Genomic DNA, 22,695 nt, shown 5'->3' on the forward strand with positions numbered 1-22,695 from the left:
CACTATAAAAGGTTGTCACCCCTGTGATTACACTATAAAAGGGTGTCACCCCTGCGATTACACTATAAAAGGTTGTCACCCCTGTGATTGCACTATAAAAGGTTGTCACCCCTGTGATTTCACTATAAAAGGGTGTCACCCCTGTGATTGCACTATAAAAGGGTGTCGCCCCTGTGATTGCACTATAAAAGGGTGTCACCCCATATGATGGCCTTATAAAGGGTAACACCCCCTTGCCCCTCACAATTCACGTGACTCACTGCCACTCATTTTCACCCTCCCCCTACCCTTTCCTAAAATGATCTTTTGAAAACCTGTCTCGTTGTTTTTGTCGTTAAAAAATAAAATATAATATAAGCTACGTTCTTCCACTCTCCTGACACAACACAGACCCACCCTTTCCCCTATAGTCTGACTTAATGCACCAACACTATCTCGCGATGCACATCAAAGCTGTGCAAGTTATCTAGAGGCGCACTGTTCAGCCCTAGTACGAGATGTGGAGTTGCGCAAATTCGTGATTTTAAAATTATAAACAAAGGCATTAGTTTTTATTTCTGGATCTCTAGACCACGAACAACTAGATCTAGTTAATCCTATTAAAAAGTAACAGCCAAAATACATTTTAAGTTGTTTATCGACGATCTAAATGTTTATATAGATCCATGCTACGTTATTTTAAACAACATAATAGCTTGTTGAACCATCAATTTGTACTTGACTTCTATCTTTAGGTGATTGCGTGACTTAGGTTGGTAGCTTTAATACTGGATCTAGAATCTAGACTCTACTTTGTATCATTGATATTTCATTTGCATTAGTTTTTAAATCACGCAAAACACATTTCAGGCACTGTTGTCTAACTATCAAAGACAGCGGTACGTGCATGTCTGGTTATCAAAGACAGCGGTACTTGCATGTCTGGTTATCAAAGACAGCGGTACCTACATGTCGAAATATCTAAGACAGCGGTACCTACATGTCGAAATATCTAAGACAGCGGTACCTACATGTCGAACTATCAATGACAGCGGTACCTGCATGTCTAGTTATTAAAGACAGCGGTACCTAAATGTCTGGTTATCAAAGACAGCGGTACCTACATGTCGAAATATCTAAGACAGCGGTACCTACATGTCGAAATATCTAAGACAGCGGTACCTACATGTCGAACTATCAATGACAGCGGTACCTGCATGTCTGGTTATCAAAGACAGCGGTACCTAAATGTCGAACTGTCAAAGACAGCGGTACCTACATGTCTGGTTATCAAAGACAGCGGTACCTGCATGTCTAAGGATTGAAACATTCCGATGGCATATTTTTAGGAGTGTGGAAAGTGGGGTTGGGTGGGCAGCGGCAGGAATATGTTTTGAGGGGTTGGGTGCAAACGTTCTTCCCACACGCATATTTTTATTTATACCGAGACCGTGAGACAAAGAAAGCGATTCCATAAATAGACCACAGATTTGCGTTTTGTGACATTCATTGTGTCCGTTTATCTTTAGAAGTGTTAAGCCAGTTGGTACATCAGATCATGTTAACATTGTAATATGGAACAAAGTTTTAAGTCAATGAAGAATTTTCTTTCAGCTTGTGTGAGTGTTGGATCAGCATTTCTCAGACGGCCGTAAGATGGCAGACCTAGCAGCACCACGATCATCCCCAGTCTCCATCACTGAGAACGACGCAGTTTCGGGCAGCGAGAATGACGTAGCCGCTGAACATGACGTGGTGGCAGTCACTGAAAATGACGTGGTCAAAGTGACCGAGGGTGACGTCGAGTTGTCCGACTCGGTTGACCCGCCTCCGCCCGATCACGTCAGGCAGTCGGTGCAGGAGGCTGACGTGGAGAAACATTACGCGAAGCGAGAGACTTGGAGCCGCGGCATCGACTTCCTGTTTGCCTGCATCGGGTTCGCTGTCGGCCTGGGCAACGTCTGGAGGTTCCCGTACCTGTGCTACAAGAATGGCGGGGGTAAGACGGAAACTTAGACAAGAATGGCGGGGGTAAGACGGAAACTTAGACAAGAATGGCGGGGGTAAGACGGAAACTTAGACAAGAATGGCGGGGGTAAGACGGAAACTTAGACAAGAATGGCGGGGGTAAGACGGAAACTTAGACAAGAATGGCGGGGGTAAGAGGGAAACTTAGACAAGAATGGCGGGGGTAAGACGGAAACTTAGACAAGAATGGCGGGGGTAAGACGGAAACTTAGACAAGAATGGCGGGGGTAAGACGGAAACTTAGACAAGAATGGCGGGGGTAAGACGGAAACTTAGACAAGAATGGCGGGGGTAAGACGGAAACTTAGACAAGAATGGCGGGGGTAAGACGGAAACTTAGACAAGAATGGCGGGGGTAAGACGGAAACTTAGACAAGAATGGCGGGGGTAAGAGGGAAAGTTAGACAAGAATGGCGGGGGTAAGACGGAAACTTAGACAAGAATGGCGGGGGTAAGAGGGAAACTTAGACAAGAATGGCGGGGGTAAGACGGAAACTTAGACAAGAATGGCGGGGGTAAGACGGAAACTTAGACAAGAATGGCGGGGGTAAGACGGAAACTTAGACAAGAATGGCGGGGGTAAGACGGAAACTTAGACAAGAATGGCGGGGGTAAGACGGAAACTTAGACAAGAATGGCGGGGGTAAGACGGAAACTTAGACAAGAATGGCGGGGGTAAGACGGAAACTTAGACAAGAATGGCGGGGGTAAGAGGGAAAGTTAGACAAGAATGGCGGGGGTAAGACGGAAACTTAGACAAGAATGGCGGGGGTAAGAGGGAAAGTTAGACAAGAATGGCGGGGGTAAGAGGGAAACTTAGACAAGAATGGCGGGGGTAAGACGGAAACTTAGACAAGAATGGCGGGGGTAAGACGGAAACTTAGACAAGAATGGCGGGGGTAAGAGGGAAACTTAGACAAGAATGGCGGGGGTAAGAGGGAAAGTTAGACAAGAATGGCGGGGGTAAGACGGAAACTTAGACAAGAATGGCGGGGGTAAGAGGGAAACTTAGACAAGAATGGCGGGGGTAAGAGGGAAACTTAGACAAGAATGGCGGGGGTAAGACGGAAAGTTAGACAAGAATGGCGGGGGTAAGACGGAAACTTAGACAAGAATGGCGGGGGTAAGAGGGAAACTTAGACAAGAATGGCGGGGGTAAGACGGAAACTTAGACAAGAATGGCGGGGGTAAGACGGAAAGTTAAACAAGAATGGCGGGGGTAAGACGGAAACTTAGACAAGAATGGCGGGGGTAAGACGGAAACTTAGACAAGAATGGCGGGGGTAAGACGGAAAGTTAGACAAGAATGGCGGGGGTAAGACGGAAACTTAGACAAGAATGGCGGGGGTAAGACGGAAACTTAGACAAGAATGGCGGGGGTAAGACGGAAACTTAGACAAGAATGGCGGGGGTAAGACGGAAACTTAGACAAGAATGGCGGGGGTAAGACGGAAACTTAGACAAGAATGGCGGGGGTAAGACGGAAACTTAGACAAGAATGGCGGGGGTAAGACGGAAACTTAGACAAGAATGGCGGGGGTAAGACGGAAACTTAGACAAGAATGGCGGGGGTAAGACGGAAACTTAGACAAGAATGGCGGGGGTAAGACGGAAAGTTAGACAAGAATGGCGGGGGTAAGACGGAAAGTTAGACAAGAATGGCGGGGGTAAGACGGAAACTTAGACAAGAATGGCGGGGGTAAGACGGAAAGTTAGACAAGAATGGCGGGGGTAAGACGGAAACTTAGACAAGAATGGCGGGGGTAAGACGGAAACTTAGACAAGAATGGCGGGGGTAAGACGGAAACTTAGACAAGAATGGCGGGGGTAAGACGGAAACTTAGACAAGAATGGCGGGGGTAAGACGGAAACTTAGACAAAAAAATGGATGAACTAAAATTGAGAATTTAGAATGGGGTGAAATGAAGGAAGATGGCGGGGGTATAACTGGTGGGAACTTGAGACTACTTCACTTATAACACCAGTCGTCTACAACAGCGGTTCCTAATCCGATTTTTCAGGTTTTTGCTCGACCCCCAAACTTCCAATTCCATGAAAAAGAAGTCGATCAAGACAGTATCCGTTTGGTTGTGGACAATATAGTGTCCTTAGTTGAATTCAAACTTTGTCGCTGTTACTAAGTGTTACAAATAATTTGCTAAAATGTTGTGTCACAGATTTTGAAACTGCTGATTTACTTACTTTATACCTGATGACCAGTCTGCAAGTCATATACTGGGAACTGCTGGAATAAAATATCCAAGCTCCTACTCCACGCCCCTATTTATGTAAAGCAAAGTGAAATCTACTTAGTTGTTAATTAATCCGTTCGTCTTCAATCTACAGGGGCGTTTCTCATTCCGTATTTTATTGCTGTATTTTTTGCCGGGTTCCCCATGTTCTATCTGGAGGTGGCGATTGGCCAGTACATGACGAAAGGTGGTCTACAGGCCTGGAACTTGGTGCCCCTGTTTCAAGGTAGGTTGGTGCCAAGGTAGGTTGGTGCCACTGTTTCAAGGTAGGTTGGTGCCACTGTTTCAAGGTAGGTTGGTAACACTGTTTCAAGGTAGGTTGGTACCACTGTTTCATTGGTAGGTTGGTGCCACTGTTTCAAGGTAGGTTGGTGCCAGTGTTTTAAGGTAGGTTGGTGCCACTGTTTCAAGGTAGGGTAGGTTGGTGCCAGTGTTTCAAGGTAGGTTGGTACCACTGTTTCAAGGTAGGTTGGTGCCAGTGTTTCAAGGTAGGTTGGTGCCACTGTTTTAAGGTAGGTTAGTACCACTGTTTCAAGGTAGGTTGGTGCCAAGGTAGGTTGGTGCCACTGTTTCAAGGTAGGTTGGTGCCAGTGTTTTAAGGTAGGTTGGTGCCACTGTTTCAAGGTAGGGTAGGTTGGTGCCAGTGTTTCAAGGTAGGTTGGTACCACTGTTTCAAGGTAGGTTGGTGCCAGTTTTTCAAGGTAGGTTGGTGCCACTGTTTTAAGGTAGGTTAGTACCACTGTTTCAAGGTAGGTAGGTGCCACTGTTTTAAGGTAGGTTGGTGCCACTGTTTCAAGGTAGGGTAGGTTGGTGCCACTGTTTCAAGGTAGGGTAGGTTGGTGCCACTGTTTCAAGGTAGGTTGGTGCCCCTGTTTCAAGGTATTTTGGTGCCACTGATTCAAGGTAGGTTGGTGCAACTGTTTCAAGGTAGGTTGGTGCCAATGTTTCAAGGTAGGTTGGTGCCACTGTTTCAAGGTAGGTTGGTGCCACTGTTTCAAGGTAGGTTGGTGCCACTGTTTCAAGGTAGGTTGGTGCCACTGTTTCAAGGTAGGTTGGTGCCACTGTTTCAAGGTAGGTTGGTGCCACTGTTTCAAGGTAGGGTAGGTTGGTGCCACTGTTTCAAGGTAGGTTGGTGCCACTCTTTCAAGGTAGGTTGGTGCCAAGGTAGGTTGATGCCACTGTTTCAAGGTAGGTTGGTGCCACTGTTTCAATGTAGGTTGATGCCAAGGTAGGTTGGTGCCACTGTTTCAAGGTAGGTTGCTGCCACTGTTTCAAGGTAGGTTGGTGCCACTGTTTCAAGGTAGGGTAGGTTGGTGCCACTGTTTCAAGGTAGGTTGGTGCCAATGTTTCAAGGTAGGTTGGTGCCACTGTTTCAAGGTAGGTTGGTGCCACTGTTTCAAGGTAGGTTGGTGCCACTGTTTCAAGGTAGGTTGGTGCCACTGTTTCAAGGTAGGTTGGTGCCACTGTTTCAAGGTAGGTTGGTGCCACTGTTTCAAGGTAGGGTAGGTTGGTGCCACTGTTTCAAGGTAGGTTGGTGCCACTCTTTCAAGGTAGGTTGGTGCCAAGGTAGGTTGATGCCACTGTTTCAAGGTAGGTTGGTGCCACTGTTTCAATGTAGGTTGATGCCAAGGTAGGTTGGTGCCACTGTTTCAAGGTAGGTTGGTGCCACTGTTTCAAGGTAGGTTGGTGCCAAGCTAGGTTGGTGCCACTGTTTCAAGGTAGGTTGGTGCCACTGTTTCAAGGTAGGTTGGTGCCACTGTTTCAAGGTAGGTTGGTGCCACTGTTTCAAAGTAGGTTGGTGCCACTGTTTCAAGGTAGGTTGGTGCCACTGTTTCAAGGTAGGTTGGTGCCACTGTTTCAAGGTAGGTTGGTGCCACTGTTTCAAGGTAGGGTAGGTTGGTGCCACTGTTTCCAGGTAGGTTGTTGCCATTGTTTCCAGGTAGGTTGGTGCCACTGTTTCAGGGTAGGTTGCTGCCACTATTTACGCTAGCTTCAAGGAAAGTTGTTGATGCCAATCTGGAAGATATTTTCTTACATTTTTAAAGTTGCTTTGGTGCCAGGAGCAAAACACATTCGTCTGAAATACATTGCCATAGAGTATACTGATAATTATTCTTTCAATTTCTAAATACATATTGTTAAAAATAAACTCTATAAAAACGGAAAATAATTTTAAAGTAGTTTGTGTAATTGTGTAGGTTTTACCTTCAATTTTTAGCGACATATTTTACATATAATTATCTCTCCCCCCCCCCCACCACACCCCCGGCCTCCACCCTCCCCAGGCGTTGGTTTGGCGTCGCTGCTGATCATCACGGAGCTAAACTGCTACTACAACGTGATTCTGGCCTGGACATTCTACTACCTCTTCTCCTCCTTCACCTCCGTGCTGCCCTGGTCTCACTGCAACAACGACTGGAACACGGAACACTGCACACACAACTTCTCCATGTCCGTGCACGACGCCAGGTTTCATTTGTTGAGAGATCCGGTGGTGGAATTCTGGGAGTAAGTCTTTGGCAGCTGGGGTTAGGTGTTGGTGGAGTAGGTCATTGACTGCTGGGGTCAGGTGTTGGTGGAGTAGGTCATTGACTGCTGGGGTCAGGTGTTGGTGGAGTAGGTCATTGACTGCTGGGGTCAGGTGTTGGTGGAGTAGGTCATTGACAGCTGGGGTTAGGTGTTGGTGGAGTAGGTCATTGATTGGGTTAGGTGTTGGTGGAGTAGGTCATTGACAGCTGGGGTTAGGTGTTGGTGGAGTAGGTCATTGACAGCTGGGGTTAGGTGTTGGTGGAGTAGGTCATTGACAGCTGGGGTTAGGTGTTGGTGGAGTAGGTCATTGACTGACTGGGTTAGGTGCTGGTGGAGTAGGTCATTGATTGGGTTAGGTGTTGGTGGAGTAGGTCATTGATTGGGTTAGGTGTTGGTGGAGTAGGTCTTTGACAGCTGGGGTTAGGTGTTGGTGGAGTAGGTCATTGACTGGGTTAGGTGTTGGTGGAGTAGGTCATTGATTGGGTTAGGTGTTGGTGGAGTAGGTCTTTGACAGCTGGGGTTAGGTGTTGGTGGAGTAGGTCATTGACTGGGTTAGGTGTTGGTGGAGTAGGTCATTGATTGGGTTAGGTGTTGGTGGAGTAGGTCATTGATTGGGTTAGGTGTTGGTGGAGTAGGTCATTGATTGGGTTAGGTGTTGGTGGAGTAGGTCATTGACAGCTGGGGTTAGGTGTTGGTGGAGTAGGTCATTGACTGGGTTAGGTGTTGGTGGAGTAGGTCATTGATTGGGTTAGGTGTTGGTGGAGTAGGTCATTGATTGGGTTAGGTGTTGGTGGAGTAGGTCATTGATTGGGTTAGGTGTTGGTGGAGTAGGTCATTGATTGGGTTAGGTGTTGGTGGAGTAGGTCATTGATTGGGTTAGGTGTTGGTGGAGTAGGTCATTGATTGGGTTAGGTGTTGGTGGAGTAGGTCATTGATTGGGTTAGGTGTTGGTGGAGTAGGTCATTGATTGGGTTAGGTGTTGGTGGAGTAGGTCATTGATTGGGTTAGGTGTTGGTGGAGTAGGTCTTTGGCAGCTGGGGTCAGGTGTTGATGGAGTAGGTCATTGATTGGGTTAGGTGTTGGTGGAGTAGGTCATTGACTGACTGGGTTAGGTGCTGGTGGAGTAGGTCATTGATTGGGTTAGGTGTTGGTGGAGTAGGTCATTGATTGGGTTAGGTGTTGGTGGAGTAGGTCATTGATTGGGTTAGGTGTTGATGGAGTAGGTCATTGACTGACTGGGTTAGGTGTTGGTGGAGTAGGCCTATGTCGTTGACATATTGGGTCAGGTGTTGGTGTAAGTAGGTCATTGATTGATTGGGCTAGGTGTTAACGGAGTAGGTCATTGACAGCTTGAGTTAGCTGCTTGAGTTAGTTTATCTGATGTTTTACTTTCAGAAACAAAGTCCTCGGTTTAAGCGACGGAATAGACCAGATGGGCTCTTTAAAATGGGATCTGTTTGGTTGTCTGTCGTTGGCGTGGTTCATCGTCTATCTGTGCATACACAAAGGAATCAGGAGTTCAGGGAAGGTCAGTGTCTTGTCAGGGAAGGTCAGTAACTTGTCAGGGAAGGTCAGTGGTTTGTCAGGGAAGGTCAGTGACTTGTCAGGGAAGGTCAGTGACTTGTCAGGGAAGGTCAGTGACTTGTCAGGGAAGGTCAGTGACTTGTCAGGGAAGGTCAGTGTCTTGTCAGGGAAGGTCAGTGACTTGTCAGTGTTGTCAGTGTTGTGTGGTTGATGGTCTGTTGTTGTCGTGGACGAGCAGATTAAAGACCTTATTTTGTTTTGACAGCACAGGCATCATTGTTCCTTGTGGGCCAGTAAACACACTTGTCATGAGAGGCTGTTGTGTTTAGGATGGTCAGTGTTTGGACAGGGAATGTCAGTGTTTGGACAGAGAATGTCAGTGTTTGGACAGGGAATGTCAGTGTTTGGACAGGGAATGTCAGTGTTTGGGCAGGGAATGTCAGTGTTTGGGCAGGGAATGTCAGTGTTTGGGCAGGGAATGTCAGTGTTTGGGCAGGGAATGTCAGTGTTTAGGCAGGGAATGTCAGTGTTTGGACAGGGAATGTCAGTGTTTGGACAGGGAATGTCAGTGTTTGGACAGGGAATGTCAGTGTTTGGGCAGGGAATGTCAGTGTTTGGGCAGGGAATGTCAGTGTTTGGGCAGGGAATGTCAGTGTTTGGGCAGGGAATGTCAGTGTTTGGACAGGGAATGCCAGTGCTTGGGCAGGGAATGTCAGTGTTTTGGCAGGGAATGTCAGTGTTTGGAATGTCAGTGTTTGGGCAGGGAATGTCAGTGTTTGGACCGGGAATGTCAGTGTTTGGGCAGAGAATGTCATTGTTTGGGCAGGGAATGTCATTGTTTGGACAGGGAATGTCAGTGTTTGGGCAGGGAATGTCAGTATTCGGACAGCGAATGTCATTGTTTGGACAGTGAATGTCAGTATTCGGACAGGGAATGTCAGTGTTTGGACAGGGAATGTCAGTGTTTGGACAGGGAATGTCAGTGTTTGGACAGGGAATGTCAGTGTTTGGACAGGGAATGTCAGTGTTTGGACAGGGAATGTCAGTGTTTGGACAGGGAATGTCATACGACTTCCACATGTTTAACCAGCCTTGACCTTCTGCAGGTGATCTACGTGACGTCACTGGCACCGTACGTGTTCCTGTCCATCTTCCTGATCCGCAACATGCTGCTGGACGGTGCCATGGACGGGATCTCGTTCTACATGAAACCCAACATGAGCATGCTCACCAGTAGCAAGGTCAGTGGGGTCAAGGTCACTGGGACAGTCAAATTAGTCGATGGGTTAAGCTAGTCAAGTATTAGATGTACCATGGATGTAAACCTGTGTCACTGAGGTGTGGAGGGGTGGGGAGATGTGAATGGCAGGGAGGTAATGACATGGGGTGTTTTCTCACGGAAGAGGACTGTTCTAGACCTCGTTTCTCTTGACCGTGTCTACACTCCGTCAAACTTTGACCGTGTCTACACTCCGTCAAACTTTGACCGTGTCTACACTCCGTCAAACTTTGACCGTGTCTGCACTCCGTCAAACTTTGACCATGTCTACACTCCGTTAAACTTTGACCGTGTCTACACTCCGTTAAACTTTGAGCGTGTCTACACTCCGTCAAACTTTGACCGTGTCTACAATCCGTCAAACTTTGACCTTGCCACAAACTGATTCTGCCTACATCCCGTCTCATGCAGGTCTGGATAGACGCTGGCACCCAGATTTTTTTCTCCACCTCCGTCGGTCTTGGCACCCTGACGTCCCTCGGCAGTTACAACAAGTTCCACCACAACTCATACAGGTAAGTCACGTAACCTCCACAACTCATACAGGTAAATCACGTGACTACCGCCTCTTACAGGTTAATCACGTGACCACCACAACTGATACAGGTAAGTCACGTGACCACCATAACTCATACAGGTAAATCATGTGATCAGGTAAATGACGTATCCAACTCATACAGGTAAAGGATGGTCACTGGCATACACGAAAGTAAATAATAGGTTGCTTTTTAATTTTTTCTTTTGATTTTGGAATTAATTGCATATTTTGACATGGATATATTATATTTTATTGCTAACATAAATCCTTTATTTTTTTCCGATTTTAGCTGTCTATTGTTTAAGTTTCGAATGAACTTATCCAAAATTTCTTTTTGTCAAAGCTGTCTTGATGTTTCTAAATGTCAACTGGTGTTTTCTTGTTGTAGGGACTCTCTGGTCTACACTCTGGTCAACTCAGGGACTTCCATCCTTGCTGGGTTCGTCGTGTTCAGTGTCCTGGGTTTCATGGCCAAACAGCAAGGCAAAGCTATAGCAGACGTCGTGGGCTCAGGTCAGTTGGCACCAGTGGCGTCAGTAGGTACCAGTGGCGTCAGTAGGTACCAGTGGCGTCAGTAGGTATAGGCTCAGGTCAGTTGGTACCAGTGGCGTCAGTAGGTATAGACTCAGGTCAGTTAGTAACAGTGGCGTCAGTAGGTATAGGCTCAGGTCAGTAGGTACCAGTGGCGTCAGTAGGTATAAGCTCAGGTCAGTTAGTACCAGTGGCGTCAGTATGTGTAGACTCAGGTCAGTTGTTACCAGTGGCGTCAATAGGTCAGCAGGTATAGCCTCAGGTCAGTTGGTACCAGTGGCGTCAGTAGGTATAGGCTCAGGTCATTTAGTACCAGTGGCGTCAGTAGGTATAGGGTCAGGTCAGTTGGTACCAGTGGCGTCAGTAGGTATAAGCTCAGGTCAGTTGGTACCAGTGGCGTCAGTAGGTATAGGCTCAGGTCAGTTGGTACCAGTGGCGTCAGTAGGTATAGGCTCAGGTCAGTTGGTACCAGTGGCGTCAGTAGGTATACAGAGACGACAAGCCCCACTATCGTGCTACTGTTTACTCTCTTGACACTTCCACCAATCTTACTCTACCGACAGCTCCCCCTACAAAATGGTCAGATGGGTGGAGCAAGAGGTCAAGAGGTCATCTGAACTGGGGTGGCTGCAGTGGGGAGGGGCAGTAGCTTACTGTACTAGCAGTGGTGACGCAGGGCAGGGGCGGTGGCGGTCGTTACAGACTGACACCATGTAGAAAAATCATAAAATTTACTGTCAAATCAAGTTTAACAGAAAAACAGAAACAAAATTTTAGAGATATCATACAAAACAATAGTTGGTAGAGATTGGTGACACCAAATCGAAAGTGCTGAAAGAAAGGGAGGGGGGGGTGTGGATAACGTCCACGTGTGACACCCCACCTAGTGACGCCACAAATTTTCTACTTTCAGGTCCTGGTCTGGCATTCATAGCCTACCCTAAAGCTGTCATCCAGATGCCATTTGCCCCGTTCTGGTCGGTCTTATTTTTTCTGATGCTCATCTTCCTCGGGATAGATAGCCAGGCAGGTAGTGTGGGGACCCACACATGTTTTCTTCACAGAATGTTAGGTCATGTTAGGTCGTGGTAGGTCATAGTAGGTCATGGTAGGTCATGGTAAGTCATGCTAGTCTTCACAGAAACTTTGGCCATGTTAGGTGACATATATATATATATATATATATATATATATATATATATATATATATATATATATATATATATATATATATATATATATATATATGTAAGCCCTGCTAGGGGGGGGGGATACCTAAAATCTATACTTCTAGGCTTATCTAACTAACTACTGTCCGGTCAGTGCAAGCCCGGCTAAACCCAGACTGGTTAATAACCTAACCTTAGTCTAAATAAAAAACTACTAAAATAAAACAAAAACAATATAATAAAATTTATTTAACAAAATATGGAACCAAAAGTTATTATAAAAAAACAGAATCTAGATCTAGACAAAACAAAACACTCAAGACATACAAAACAAACAGAACTCAACGAAACAAAACACCCAATTTCGGACCACGGTCACCATATAAATGTGTTACAGGAACACTTCAACACACAGGCCTCGACATTCCCGCTGAATGTCCCTCCCTGTCACGCACAAGGAAATAGTCCCTAATACAACAATAACTTACATTCAGGATATAAAGCAGAGTGGAGCCACACTCCAAAACAAAGTTTGCATAAATAATAACATCAAAATATAAGCAAGACACAATAACCAGGCTATCAATCATTTTAAAATAAAAATCATATCAGCGCCATAATAGCGGACTACTTAACTAAAAACCACAACAATCCTCAAAGGAACACATTCACCTTTTTCAACTTTTTGTAATAAAATAATAATTAAATAACTCCCCAGCCCCTTACATATACATGTACAGAAATATATCTTCAAACATATATCTTTATGTATATGCATAATATACTTATGTTTAGACCGATATTACTATGTATGTAAATGAACATGTGTGTTTGTAATTATATATAATCCGTCAACTCTATTTATTTATTGTACCCCCTCCCCCCCACAGTTTGTTGGTGTAGAAGCCTTCGTGACGACATTCCTGGACCAGTTCCCCAACACACTCAACAGGAGCAAGTACAGCAGAGAGGTGGGCACAGCACTCGCCTGTATCTTCAAGTTTTTGGTCAGCATTTCCATGTGTTTTCAGGTCAGTCTTACCACACAATGTGTTTTCAGGTCAGTTTTACCACACAATGTGTTTTCAGGTACATCTTATCACACAATGTTTCTTCTATTGTCAGGGTGGGATGTACGTCTTCCAATTGTTTGACTTCTATTGTCAGATGTACGTCTTCCAATTGTTTGACTTCTATTGTCAGGGTTGGATGTACGTCTTCTAATTGTTTGACCTCTATTGTCAGATGTACGTCTTCCAATTGTTTGACTTCTATTGTCAGATGTACGTCTTCCAATTGTTTGACTTCTATTGTCAGGGTGGGATGTACGTCTTCTAATTGTTTGACCTCTATTGTCAGATGTACGTCTTCCAATTGTTTGACTTCTATTGTCAGATGTACGTCTTCCAATTGTTTGACTTCTATTGTCAGGGTGGGATGTACGTCTTCTAATTGTTTGAGTTCTATTGTCAGATGTACGTCTTCCAATTGTTTGACTTCTATTGTCAGATGTACGTCTTCCAATTGTTTGACTTCTATTGTCAGGGTGGGATGTACGTCTTCCAATCGTTTGAGTTCTATTGTCAGATGTACGTCTTCCAATTGTTTGACCTCTATTGTCAGATGTACGTCTTCCAATTGTTTGAGTTCTATTGTCAGATGTACGTCTTCCAATTGTTTGACCTCTATTGTCAGATGTACGTCTTCCAATTGTTTGACTTCTATTGTTAGGGTGGGATGTACGTCTTCCAATTGTTTGACTTCTATTGTTAGGGTGGGATGTACGTCTTCCAATTGTTTGACTTCTGTTGTTAGGGTGGGATGTACGTCTTCCAATAGTTTGACTTCTATTGTCAGATGTACGTCTTCCAATTGTTTGACTTCTATTGTTAGGGTGGGATGTACGTCTTCCAATTGTTTGACTTCTATTGTTAGATGTACGTCTTCCAATGGTTTGACTTCTGTTGTTAGGGTGGGATGTACGTCTTCCAATGGTTTGACTTCTGTTGTTAGGGTGGGATGTACGTCTTCCAATTGTTTGACTTCTACGCTGCCAGCCGAATCGTCGTAGTAGTGTGCCTAACAGAGCTCATCGCTGTAGCGTATGTCTATGGTAGGTTGCTGACACATGTAGGTTGGTGGCACTGGTAGGTTGGTGGGGCTGGTAGGTTGGTGGGGCTAGTAGGTTGGTGACACTGGTAGGTTGGTGACATTGGTAGGTTGGTGACACTGGTAGGTTGGTGACAGAGGTAGGTTGGTGACATTGGTAGGTTGGTGACATTGGTAGGTTGGTGACATTGATAGGTTGGTGACACAAGTAGGTTGGTGACATTGGTAGGTTGGTGACATTGGTATGTTGGTGACACTGGTAGGTTGGTGACACTGGTAGGTTGGTGACATTGGTAGGTTGGTGGGGCTGGTAGGTTGGTGACATTGGTAGGTTGGTGACACTGGTAGGTTGGTGACATTGGTAGGTTGGTGACATTGGTAGGTTGGTGACATCGGTAGGTTTGTGGCACTGGTAGGTTGGTGACATTCGTAGGTTGGTGAAATTGGTAGGTTGGTGACATTGATAGGTTGGTAGGTCGGTGACATTGGTATGTTGGTGACACTGGTAGGTTGGTGACATTGGTAGGTTGGTGACACTGGTAGGTTGGTGACATTGGTAGGTTGGTGACATTGGTAGGTTGGTGACGTTGGTAGGTTAGTGACATTGGTAGGTTGGTGACACTGGTAGGTTGGTGACATTGGTAGGTTGGTGACATTGATAGGTTGGTGACACAAGTAGGTTGGTGACATTGGTAGGTTGGTGACACAAGTAGGTTGGTGACATTGGTAGGTTGGTGACACAAGTAGGTTGGTGACATTGGTAGGTTGGTGACACTGGTAGGTTGGTGACATTGGTAGGTTGGTGACATTGGTAGGTTGGTGACGTTGGTAGGTTAGTGACATTGGTAGGTTGGTGACACTGGTAGGTTGGTGACATTGGTAGGTTGGTGACATTGATAGGTTGGTGACACAAGTAGGTTGGTGACATTGGTAGGTTGGTGACACTGGTAGGTTGGTGACATTGGTAGGTTGGTGACATTGGTAGGTTGGTGACAGAGGTAGGTTGGTGACACTGGTAGGTTGGTGACATTGGTAGGTGGTGACATTGATGGATTGGTGACATTTATAATTTTGTAACGGGAATACTAATCATAAAGAGTAAATTAATTACCTATTAAGGTAATTACTTTAATAGTAGGCCTTACCCCTACCAGACTTCCTTGTTTAAAGTGTAAATCTGGTACAATACTCAATCGTCTTGTATTGATCAGGAATTCATCGATTCTATGACAACATTATGATGATGATAGGCTACTCCAGGTTCAGCAAGACGCTCCCCTTCATGCTCGCGTGTTGGACGGTTATAACCCCCATATTTTGTTTGGTAAGCTCAAGCTAACCCTAACCCTAATCCTAACCCCCATATTTTTTTTGGTAAGCTCAAGCTAACCCTAATCCTAACCCCCATATTTTGTTTGGTAAGCTCAAGCTAACCCTAATCCTAACCCCCATATTTTGTTTGGTAAGCTCAAGCTAACCCTAACCCTAATCCCAACTCCCATATTTTGTTTGGTAAGCTCAAGCTAACCCTAATCCTAACCCCCATATTTTGTTTGGTAAGCTCAAGCTAACCCTAATCCTAACCCCCATATTTTGTTTGGTAAGCTCAAGCTAACCCTAATCCTAACACCCATATTTTGTTTGTTAAGCTCAAGATACTCTAGCACATTACTCACACAATCGATGGCATGTTTTATTACACATTCAGGCGTCGGGTAATAATTTACCTCACACTACCTCACCAGGCAATAAAGTACTACCCAATACTTCACCAGTTAATAATTTACACCACCCTACCTCATCAGGTAATAATTAGCCTCACTACCTCACCAGGCAATAATTTACCTCACTACCTCACCAGGCAATAATTTACCTCACTACCTCACCAGGCAATAATTTACCTCACTACCTCACCAGGCAATAATTTACCTCACTACCTCACCAGGCAATAATTTACCTCACTACCTCACCAGGCAATAATTTACCTCACTACCTCACCAGGCAATAATTTACCTCACTATCTCACCAGGCAAAAATTTACCTCACTATCTCACCAGGCAATAATTTACCTCACTACCTCACCAGGCAATAATTTACCTCACTACCTCACCAGGCAATAATTTACCTCACCATCTCATCAGGCAATAATTTACCTCACTACCTCACCAGGCAATAATTTACTTCACACTGACCGACTACGCTGAGATTGAGTACATGCGAGAAAACAAAGAGATCTATAAATACCCGCAGTGGGCGATAGCGATTGGCTGGTGTCTGGCAGGAACCACCGCCATCTGCATCCCTATTGGTGCACTGGTCAACTGGTGTAGATATGGTCTCACTTGGGAGGTAGGTCAACTGGTGTAGATATGATTTTACTTGGGAGGTAGGTCAACTGGTGCAGATATGGTCTCACTTGGGAGGTAGGTCAACTGGTGCAGATATGGTCTCACTTGGGAGGTAGGTCAACTGGTGTAGATATGGTCTCACTTGGGAGGTAGGTCAACTGGTGTAGATATGGTCTCACTTGGGAGGTAGGTCAACTGGTGTAGATATGGTCTTACTTGGTCAACTGGTGCAGATATGGTTTCACTTGGGAGGTAGGCTGTAATTAGCAGGGACAGGTGGGGGTTTAATTATTTCACAATTATAGATGGGGTAAGGTAAGGATTTTAAGAATGTAATATACAGTTGCTGTTGTTTAATCTCTTGAATGATGGTGCTGATATTTGCAGGTGTTTAAACTCATGATGGTGCCAATATTTGCAGGTGTTTAAACTCATGATGGTGCCAATATTTGCAGGTGTTTAAACTCATGATGGTGCCAATATTTGCAGGTGTTTAAACTCATGATGGTGCCAATATTTGCAGGTGTTTAAACTCATGATGGTGCTGATATTTTCAGGTGTTTAAACTCATGATGGTGCCAATATTTGCAGGTGTTTAAACTCATGATGGTGCCAATATTTGCAGGTGTTTAAATCCATGATGGTGCTGATATTTGCAGGTGTTTAAACTGATGATGGTGCTGATATTTGCAGGTGTTTAAGCTTATGATGGTGCCAATATTTGCAGGTGTTTAAACTGATGATGGTGCTGATATTTGCAGGTGTTTAAACTGATGATGGTGCCAATATTTGCAGGTGTTTAAACTGATGATGGTGCTGATATTTGCAGGTGTTTAAGCTGAGGATGGTGCTGATATTTGCAGGTGTTTAAACTGAAGATGGTGCTGATATGTGCAGGTGTTTGAATTAATGATGGTGCTGATATTTGCAGGTGTTTAAGCTGATGATGGTGCTGATATTTGCAGGTGTTTAAACTGATGATGGTGCTGATATTTGCAGGTGTTTAAGCTCATGATGGTGCTGATATTTGCAGGTGTTTAAACTGATGATGGTGCCAATATTTGCAGGTGTTTAAACTGATGATGGTGCCAATATTTGCAGGTGTTTAAACTGATGATGGTGCCGATATTTGCAGGTGTTTAAGCTGATGATGGTGCCGTACCACCTGCACGAGCACCAGATGAGGGAGCAGGACAAGAAGGAGAGGAACCTGCGCGCGTACAGACGTGAACGGAAGGGCGCGAACTCCACACCTGAGGTCTCCTCAAGTTCACCTGAGCCCTCCTTCTACGAAATGGAAAGTCTTCGATCCAGTCCCATCTGACCCATTGAGGTAAACTAAAGTATTCGATCTAGTCCCATCTGACCCCCTGAGGTAAAGTCTTCGATCTAGTCACATCTGACCCCCTGAGGTAAACTAAAATCTTCGATCTAGTTCCATTTGACCCCCTAAGGTAAACTAAAGTCTTCGATCTAGTCCCATCTGACCCCCTGAGGTAAACTAAAGTCTTCGATCTAGTCACATCTGACCCCCTGAGGTAAACTAAAATCTTCGATCTAGTTCCATTTGACCCCCTAAGGTAAACTAAAGTCTTCGATCTAGTCACATCTGACCCCCTGAGGTAAACTAAAATCTTCGATCTAGTTCCATTTGACCCCCTAAGGTAAACTAAAGTCTTCGATCTAGTCCCATCTGACCCCCTGAGGTAAACTAAAGTCTTCGATCTAGCCCCATCTGACCCCCTGAGGTAAACTAAAGTCTTCGATCTAGTCCCATCTGACCCCCTGAGGTAAACTAAAGTCTTCGATCTAGTCCCATCTGACCCCTGAGGTAAACTAAAGTCTTCGATCTAGTCCCATCTGACCCCCTGAGGTAAACTAAAGTCTTCGATCTAGTCCCATCTGACCCCCTGAGGTAAACTAAAGTCTTCGATCTAGTCCATCTGACCCCCTGAGGTAAACTAAAGTCTTCGATCTAGCCCCATCTGACCCCCTGAGGTAAACTAAAGTCTTCGATCCAGTCCCATCTGACCCCTGAGGTAAAGTCTTCGATCTAGTCACATCTGACCCTCTGAGGTAAACTAAAATCTTCGATCTAGTTCCATTTGACCCCCTGAGGTAAACTAAAGTCTTCGATCTAGTCACATCTGACCCCCTGAGGTAAACTAAAATCTTCGATCTAGTTCCATTTGACCCCCTAAGGTAAACTAAAGTCTTCGATCTAGTCACATCTGACCCCCTGAGGTAAACTAAAATCTTCGATCTAGCCCCATCTGACCCCCTGAGGTAAAGTGTTCGATCTAGTCCCATCTGACCCCCTGAGGTAAACTAAAGTCTTCGATCTAGTCCCATCTGACCCCTGAGGTAAACTAAAGTCTTCGATCTAGTCCCATCTGACCCCCTGAGGTAAACTAAAGTCTTCGATCTAGTCCCATGTGACCCCCTGAGGTAAACTAAAGTCTTCGATCTAGTCCCATCTGACCCCCTGAGGTAAACTAAAGTCTTCGATCTAGCCCCATCTGACCCCCTGAGGTAAACTAAAGTCTTCGATCTAGTCCCATCTGACCCCCTGAGGTAAACTAAAGTCTTCGATCTAGTCCCATCTGACCCCTGAGGTAAACTAAAGTCTTCGATCTAGTCCCATCTGACCCCCTGAGGTAAACTAAAGTCTTCGATCTAGTCCCATGTGACCCCCTGAGGTAAACTAAAGTCTTCGATCTAGTCCATCTGACCCCCTGAGGTAAACTAAAGTCTTCGATCTAGCCCCATCTGACCCCCTGAGGTAAACTAAAGTCTTCAATCCATTCCCATCTGACCCCTGAGGTAAACTAAAGTCTTCGATCTAGTCCCATCTGACCCCCTGAGGTAAACTAAAGTCTTCAATCCATTCCCATCTGACCCCTGAGGTAAACTAAAGTCTTCGATCTAGTACCATCTGACCCCCTGAGGTAAACTAAAGTCTTCGATCTAGTCCATCTGACCCCCTGAGGTAAACTAAAGTCTTCGATCTAGTCCATCTGACCCCCTGAGGTAAACTAAAGTCTTCGATCCGGTGGCGGAACTAGAAAAAAAGGGCCACCCCGCAAAATTTTTTTAGGCCCCCCCCATATATATATATATATATATATATATATATATATATATATATATATATATATATATATACAAACACAAAATGCGAAAATAGGATACTCATTGCTGGCCTGTTCGTGTTTTGAAAAATACAAATTTCAATCAAAGCAAATTACAACAGCATGTCATGAGTGTAAATGCATTAGTTTGTTTTATGAAAATCAGTTTTATTTTATCTCTGCTATAGGGCCTAGAAACCTTTATTCGGTCAAAAGAATATAAACCATGAAAGCTTTGTATATAAGTAATGGTGTCTCGTGTTATGTTTATTTTTATGTTTTTTTTTTGTATTTATATTATTAATTTTAAATACATTTCCTTTTTATACAATGTCATTCTTTAGTAAGTACTTTATAAAAAAATAAGAGAAGTAATTTCTTTTTAATTTGTTTAGTACAAATCTATTAAAAGGAGCTTATGGGCACCCTTATTTGACTATTTAAAAAAGGGAAATAAGTCATGGAAGTGGTTTAAACGTTTGCTTATCTTTGATAAGTTTGATTGTAGGATAAAGAGGACTCGGCTTTCACAGTGGTTTAAAAACAATGGGAAAAAGATACAAGAGCGTGGGGTGGTGTCTACAGAATAAAGATAATCCAACCGCAGCTATAGTAATCTTTTTTACAAAACAAGCATCAAGTCAAAAATGCAAGAACATTGAAAAAAAAATGTAACTATAAAAAAATTATTATGGTCGGTCGTGGGCCCCTAAATGGCGTGGCCCCCCCCCCGCATTGCGGGGTCTGGCGGCACTGTAGTTCCGCCCCTGCTTCGATCTAGTCCCATCTGAACACCTGAGGTAAAGTGTTCGATCTAGTCCCATCTGACCCCCTGAGGTAAACTAAAGTGTTCGATCTAGTCCCATTTGAACACCTGAGGTAACTCAACAGTTGACCCCAACGGTAACACTATTCAGTAAACGTTGACTTAACTCTAGCAATCGGTAAACTTTGGTTTAGCTGTAACACTCGGTTAAACAGAGTTTAACAGTAACACTATGTGAAACGTTTATTTTAACACTAGTACTCAGTTAAGCGTTGAGTTTAACTCTAATAAGAACTTTATTAAGTGTGTATAATATTAAGCTTGCTAGTTGACTTGACATTTGGATGGGTGAAGTGTTAACACAAATTTAACTGCTAGTTGACTTGACATTTGGATGGGTGAAGTGTTAACACAAATTTAACTGCTAGTTGACTTGACATTTGGATGGGTGAAGTGTTAACACAAATTTAACTGCTAGTTGACTTGACATTTGTATGGGTGAAGTGTTAACACAAATTTAACTGTTAGTTGACTTGACATTTGGATGGGTGAAGTGTTACCACAAATTTAACTGCTAGTTGACTTGACATTTGGATGGGTGAAGTGTTAACACAAATTTAACTGCTAGTTGACTTGACATTTGGATGGGTGAAGTGTTAACACAAATTTAACTGCTAGTTGACTTGACATTTGGATGGGTGAAGTGTTAACACAAATTTAACTGCTTGTTGACTTGACATTTGTACAACCGCAACACTGACATGAAAGACATACAAATATGCCACGACTATAACCTTAATGATTAAAAAATAATTAATTCTTAAAAATGTCCACAGGTAATTCAACTAAAGAGCGTGTTTAGATACTTCACTACAGCTACCATATCATGTTACCACTTGTATTGTTACCATCCCATGTTACCACTTGTATTGTTACCATCCCATGTTGCCACTTGTATTGTTACCATCCCATGTTGCCACTTGTATTGTTATCATCCCATGTTACCACCTGTATTGCCACCATCCCATGTTATCAGCTGTATTGCTCCCATCCTATATTACCACCTGCATTTCTACCATCCCATGTTACCAACTGTATTGCTACCATCAAACGTTACCACCTGTATAACTACCATCTCATGTTACCACCCATTTTGCTACCATCCCATGTTATCAGCTGTATTGCTCCCATCCTATATTACCACCAATACATATACCATTCCACGAATTACTCTCTTGTACTACCATCACCCATCCTACCGCCTAGCTTGTATGAGAATGTAAAACTAGTATTGAACGTACGTAAAAATAAAAGCTCAAACCTTTTCGTTTGCATTACGTCAAGTTATTTAGTAGTTGCAATGGTTAAACCAAGTTTTTCCTTACACAATTGTTGGTTAAATCCATGTGTACGCAAGCTCTTATGTTGGTTTTCTTCTTCTTCTTCGTTCTTAATTTTTGGTGTTGGAAGGGATTGAGCCGTATCTGCGAGAGGGTTCGAACTCGAGACTTTTTCGAATATATATATATATATATATATATATATATATATATATATATATATATATATATATATATATATATATATATAGTGTGCATTTAGCAGTTTCACCCATACCTGTTAAAAATAAGAAATTTGAAATCACCCCTTGTAGTTCTGTTGTTTATTGTGTTATCAAAGGGCGAGCAACTCCATGTCACAGAGGAGGGAAGTAACCCATGCGGCCCTAAACTTCGAGACAGTAACACATGTGAGCGCGTCTTTTATCGAGTGCGAACGGCCGTCTGACGACCAAGTTAGAACTGGTTTAATTGGGTGGTGACCGCAGGTGGGGGTGTTAGTGAACGGGGTTACTGCCTTGTGAAATCTCTGAGCTTGCACTTTTGTGAAGCTGCAAACATTCATGTCACATGGTAGCGCGTCAAGTCGGCTTTTGGTGACGGCAAGCTTGTCAACATTTATTAGATTAACTTTGATGATGGTGGGAGGAATCACCTTGAGGTGAATGTATCACCCTGACGTCATAGGGACACACACGGTGAGCGGCTAAAGGTGGCTAAAGGTGGCCGTAACACGACAGGTGAACACACAAACATTATTAAATCAAGGTTATTTGTAAAATTTTATAGGAGAAAATTTATGATCGTACAGTTTTAAAACTTGTTTTAACTGCAAGGTGGGTGGGGTGGGGGATGGGGAGAGGTAGGTACAGTCATCACAAGAACCTGCACAGCTCGAGGAAGCACAAAATCTACGAGCAGTCATTGGTAGATCCCCTAGGGTCGGAAGAAAAATTTATTTTCTACTTTTTAGTCCACAAGAAAAACGTGGTTTTTTAATACGTTTTTTTGAAGTATTTTATTTGTGCCTTATACTGGCAGCTTTTTGTGTACGGCAACAATGAGGTAGTCAGTGAGGTAATCAATAAGGAAATCGTTATACGGTAAACACACATTAAATACACGGCGTGTTGGGTAGTTTATCCGCCTCAAAGAGATCAATATTTGTAGCC

General features: G+C 44.1%; 1 protein-coding gene across 1 annotated transcript; it reads left to right on the forward strand.

Moving 5' to 3' along the window:
* The first annotated feature begins 513 nt into the window (after nt 1-513).
* Nucleotides 514-21,493, forward strand: LOC131937778 (sodium- and chloride-dependent GABA transporter 2). Its single transcript, XM_059295417.1, has 15 exons — nt 514-734; nt 1,594-1,978; nt 4,354-4,485; nt 6,545-6,767; nt 8,184-8,316; nt 9,419-9,553; nt 10,003-10,106; nt 10,518-10,642; nt 11,574-11,686; nt 12,720-12,860; nt 13,843-13,942; nt 15,150-15,262; nt 16,108-16,287; nt 17,422-17,619; nt 21,020-21,493. The coding sequence occupies exons 2-14, from the start codon at nt 1,636-1,638 to the stop codon at nt 17,608-17,610; spliced, it is 2,031 nt and encodes a 676-aa protein (XP_059151400.1). The 5' UTR covers nt 514-734; nt 1,594-1,635; the 3' UTR covers nt 17,611-17,619; nt 21,020-21,493.
* The last annotated feature ends 1,202 nt before the right edge of the window (nt 21,494-22,695 follow it).

Source organism: Physella acuta, unplaced genomic scaffold (genome assembly GCF_028476545.2).
Source record: "Physella acuta isolate Inbredline_101_S28 unplaced genomic scaffold, ASM2847654v3 ptg000017l, whole genome shotgun sequence".
NCBI classification, from domain to species: Eukaryota; Metazoa; Mollusca; class Gastropoda; family Physidae; genus Physella; species Physella acuta.

What these genes read in the sequence shown, in the direction of transcription:
- LOC131937778 (XM_059295417.1), top strand. Translation starts at nt 1,636, where the DNA reads ATGGCAGACCTAGCAGCACCACGATCATCCCCAGTCTCCATCACTGAG. An exon ending in TAACCCCCATATTTTGTTTG is followed by an intron (nt 15,263 to 16,107) that starts GTAAGCTCAAGC and finishes CTACCTCACCAG; the next exon opens with GCAATAATTTACTTCACACT. An exon ending in GATATGGTCTCACTTGGGAG is followed by an intron (nt 16,288 to 17,421) that starts GTAGGTCAACTG and finishes CGATATTTGCAG; the next exon opens with GTGTTTAAGCTGATGATGGT.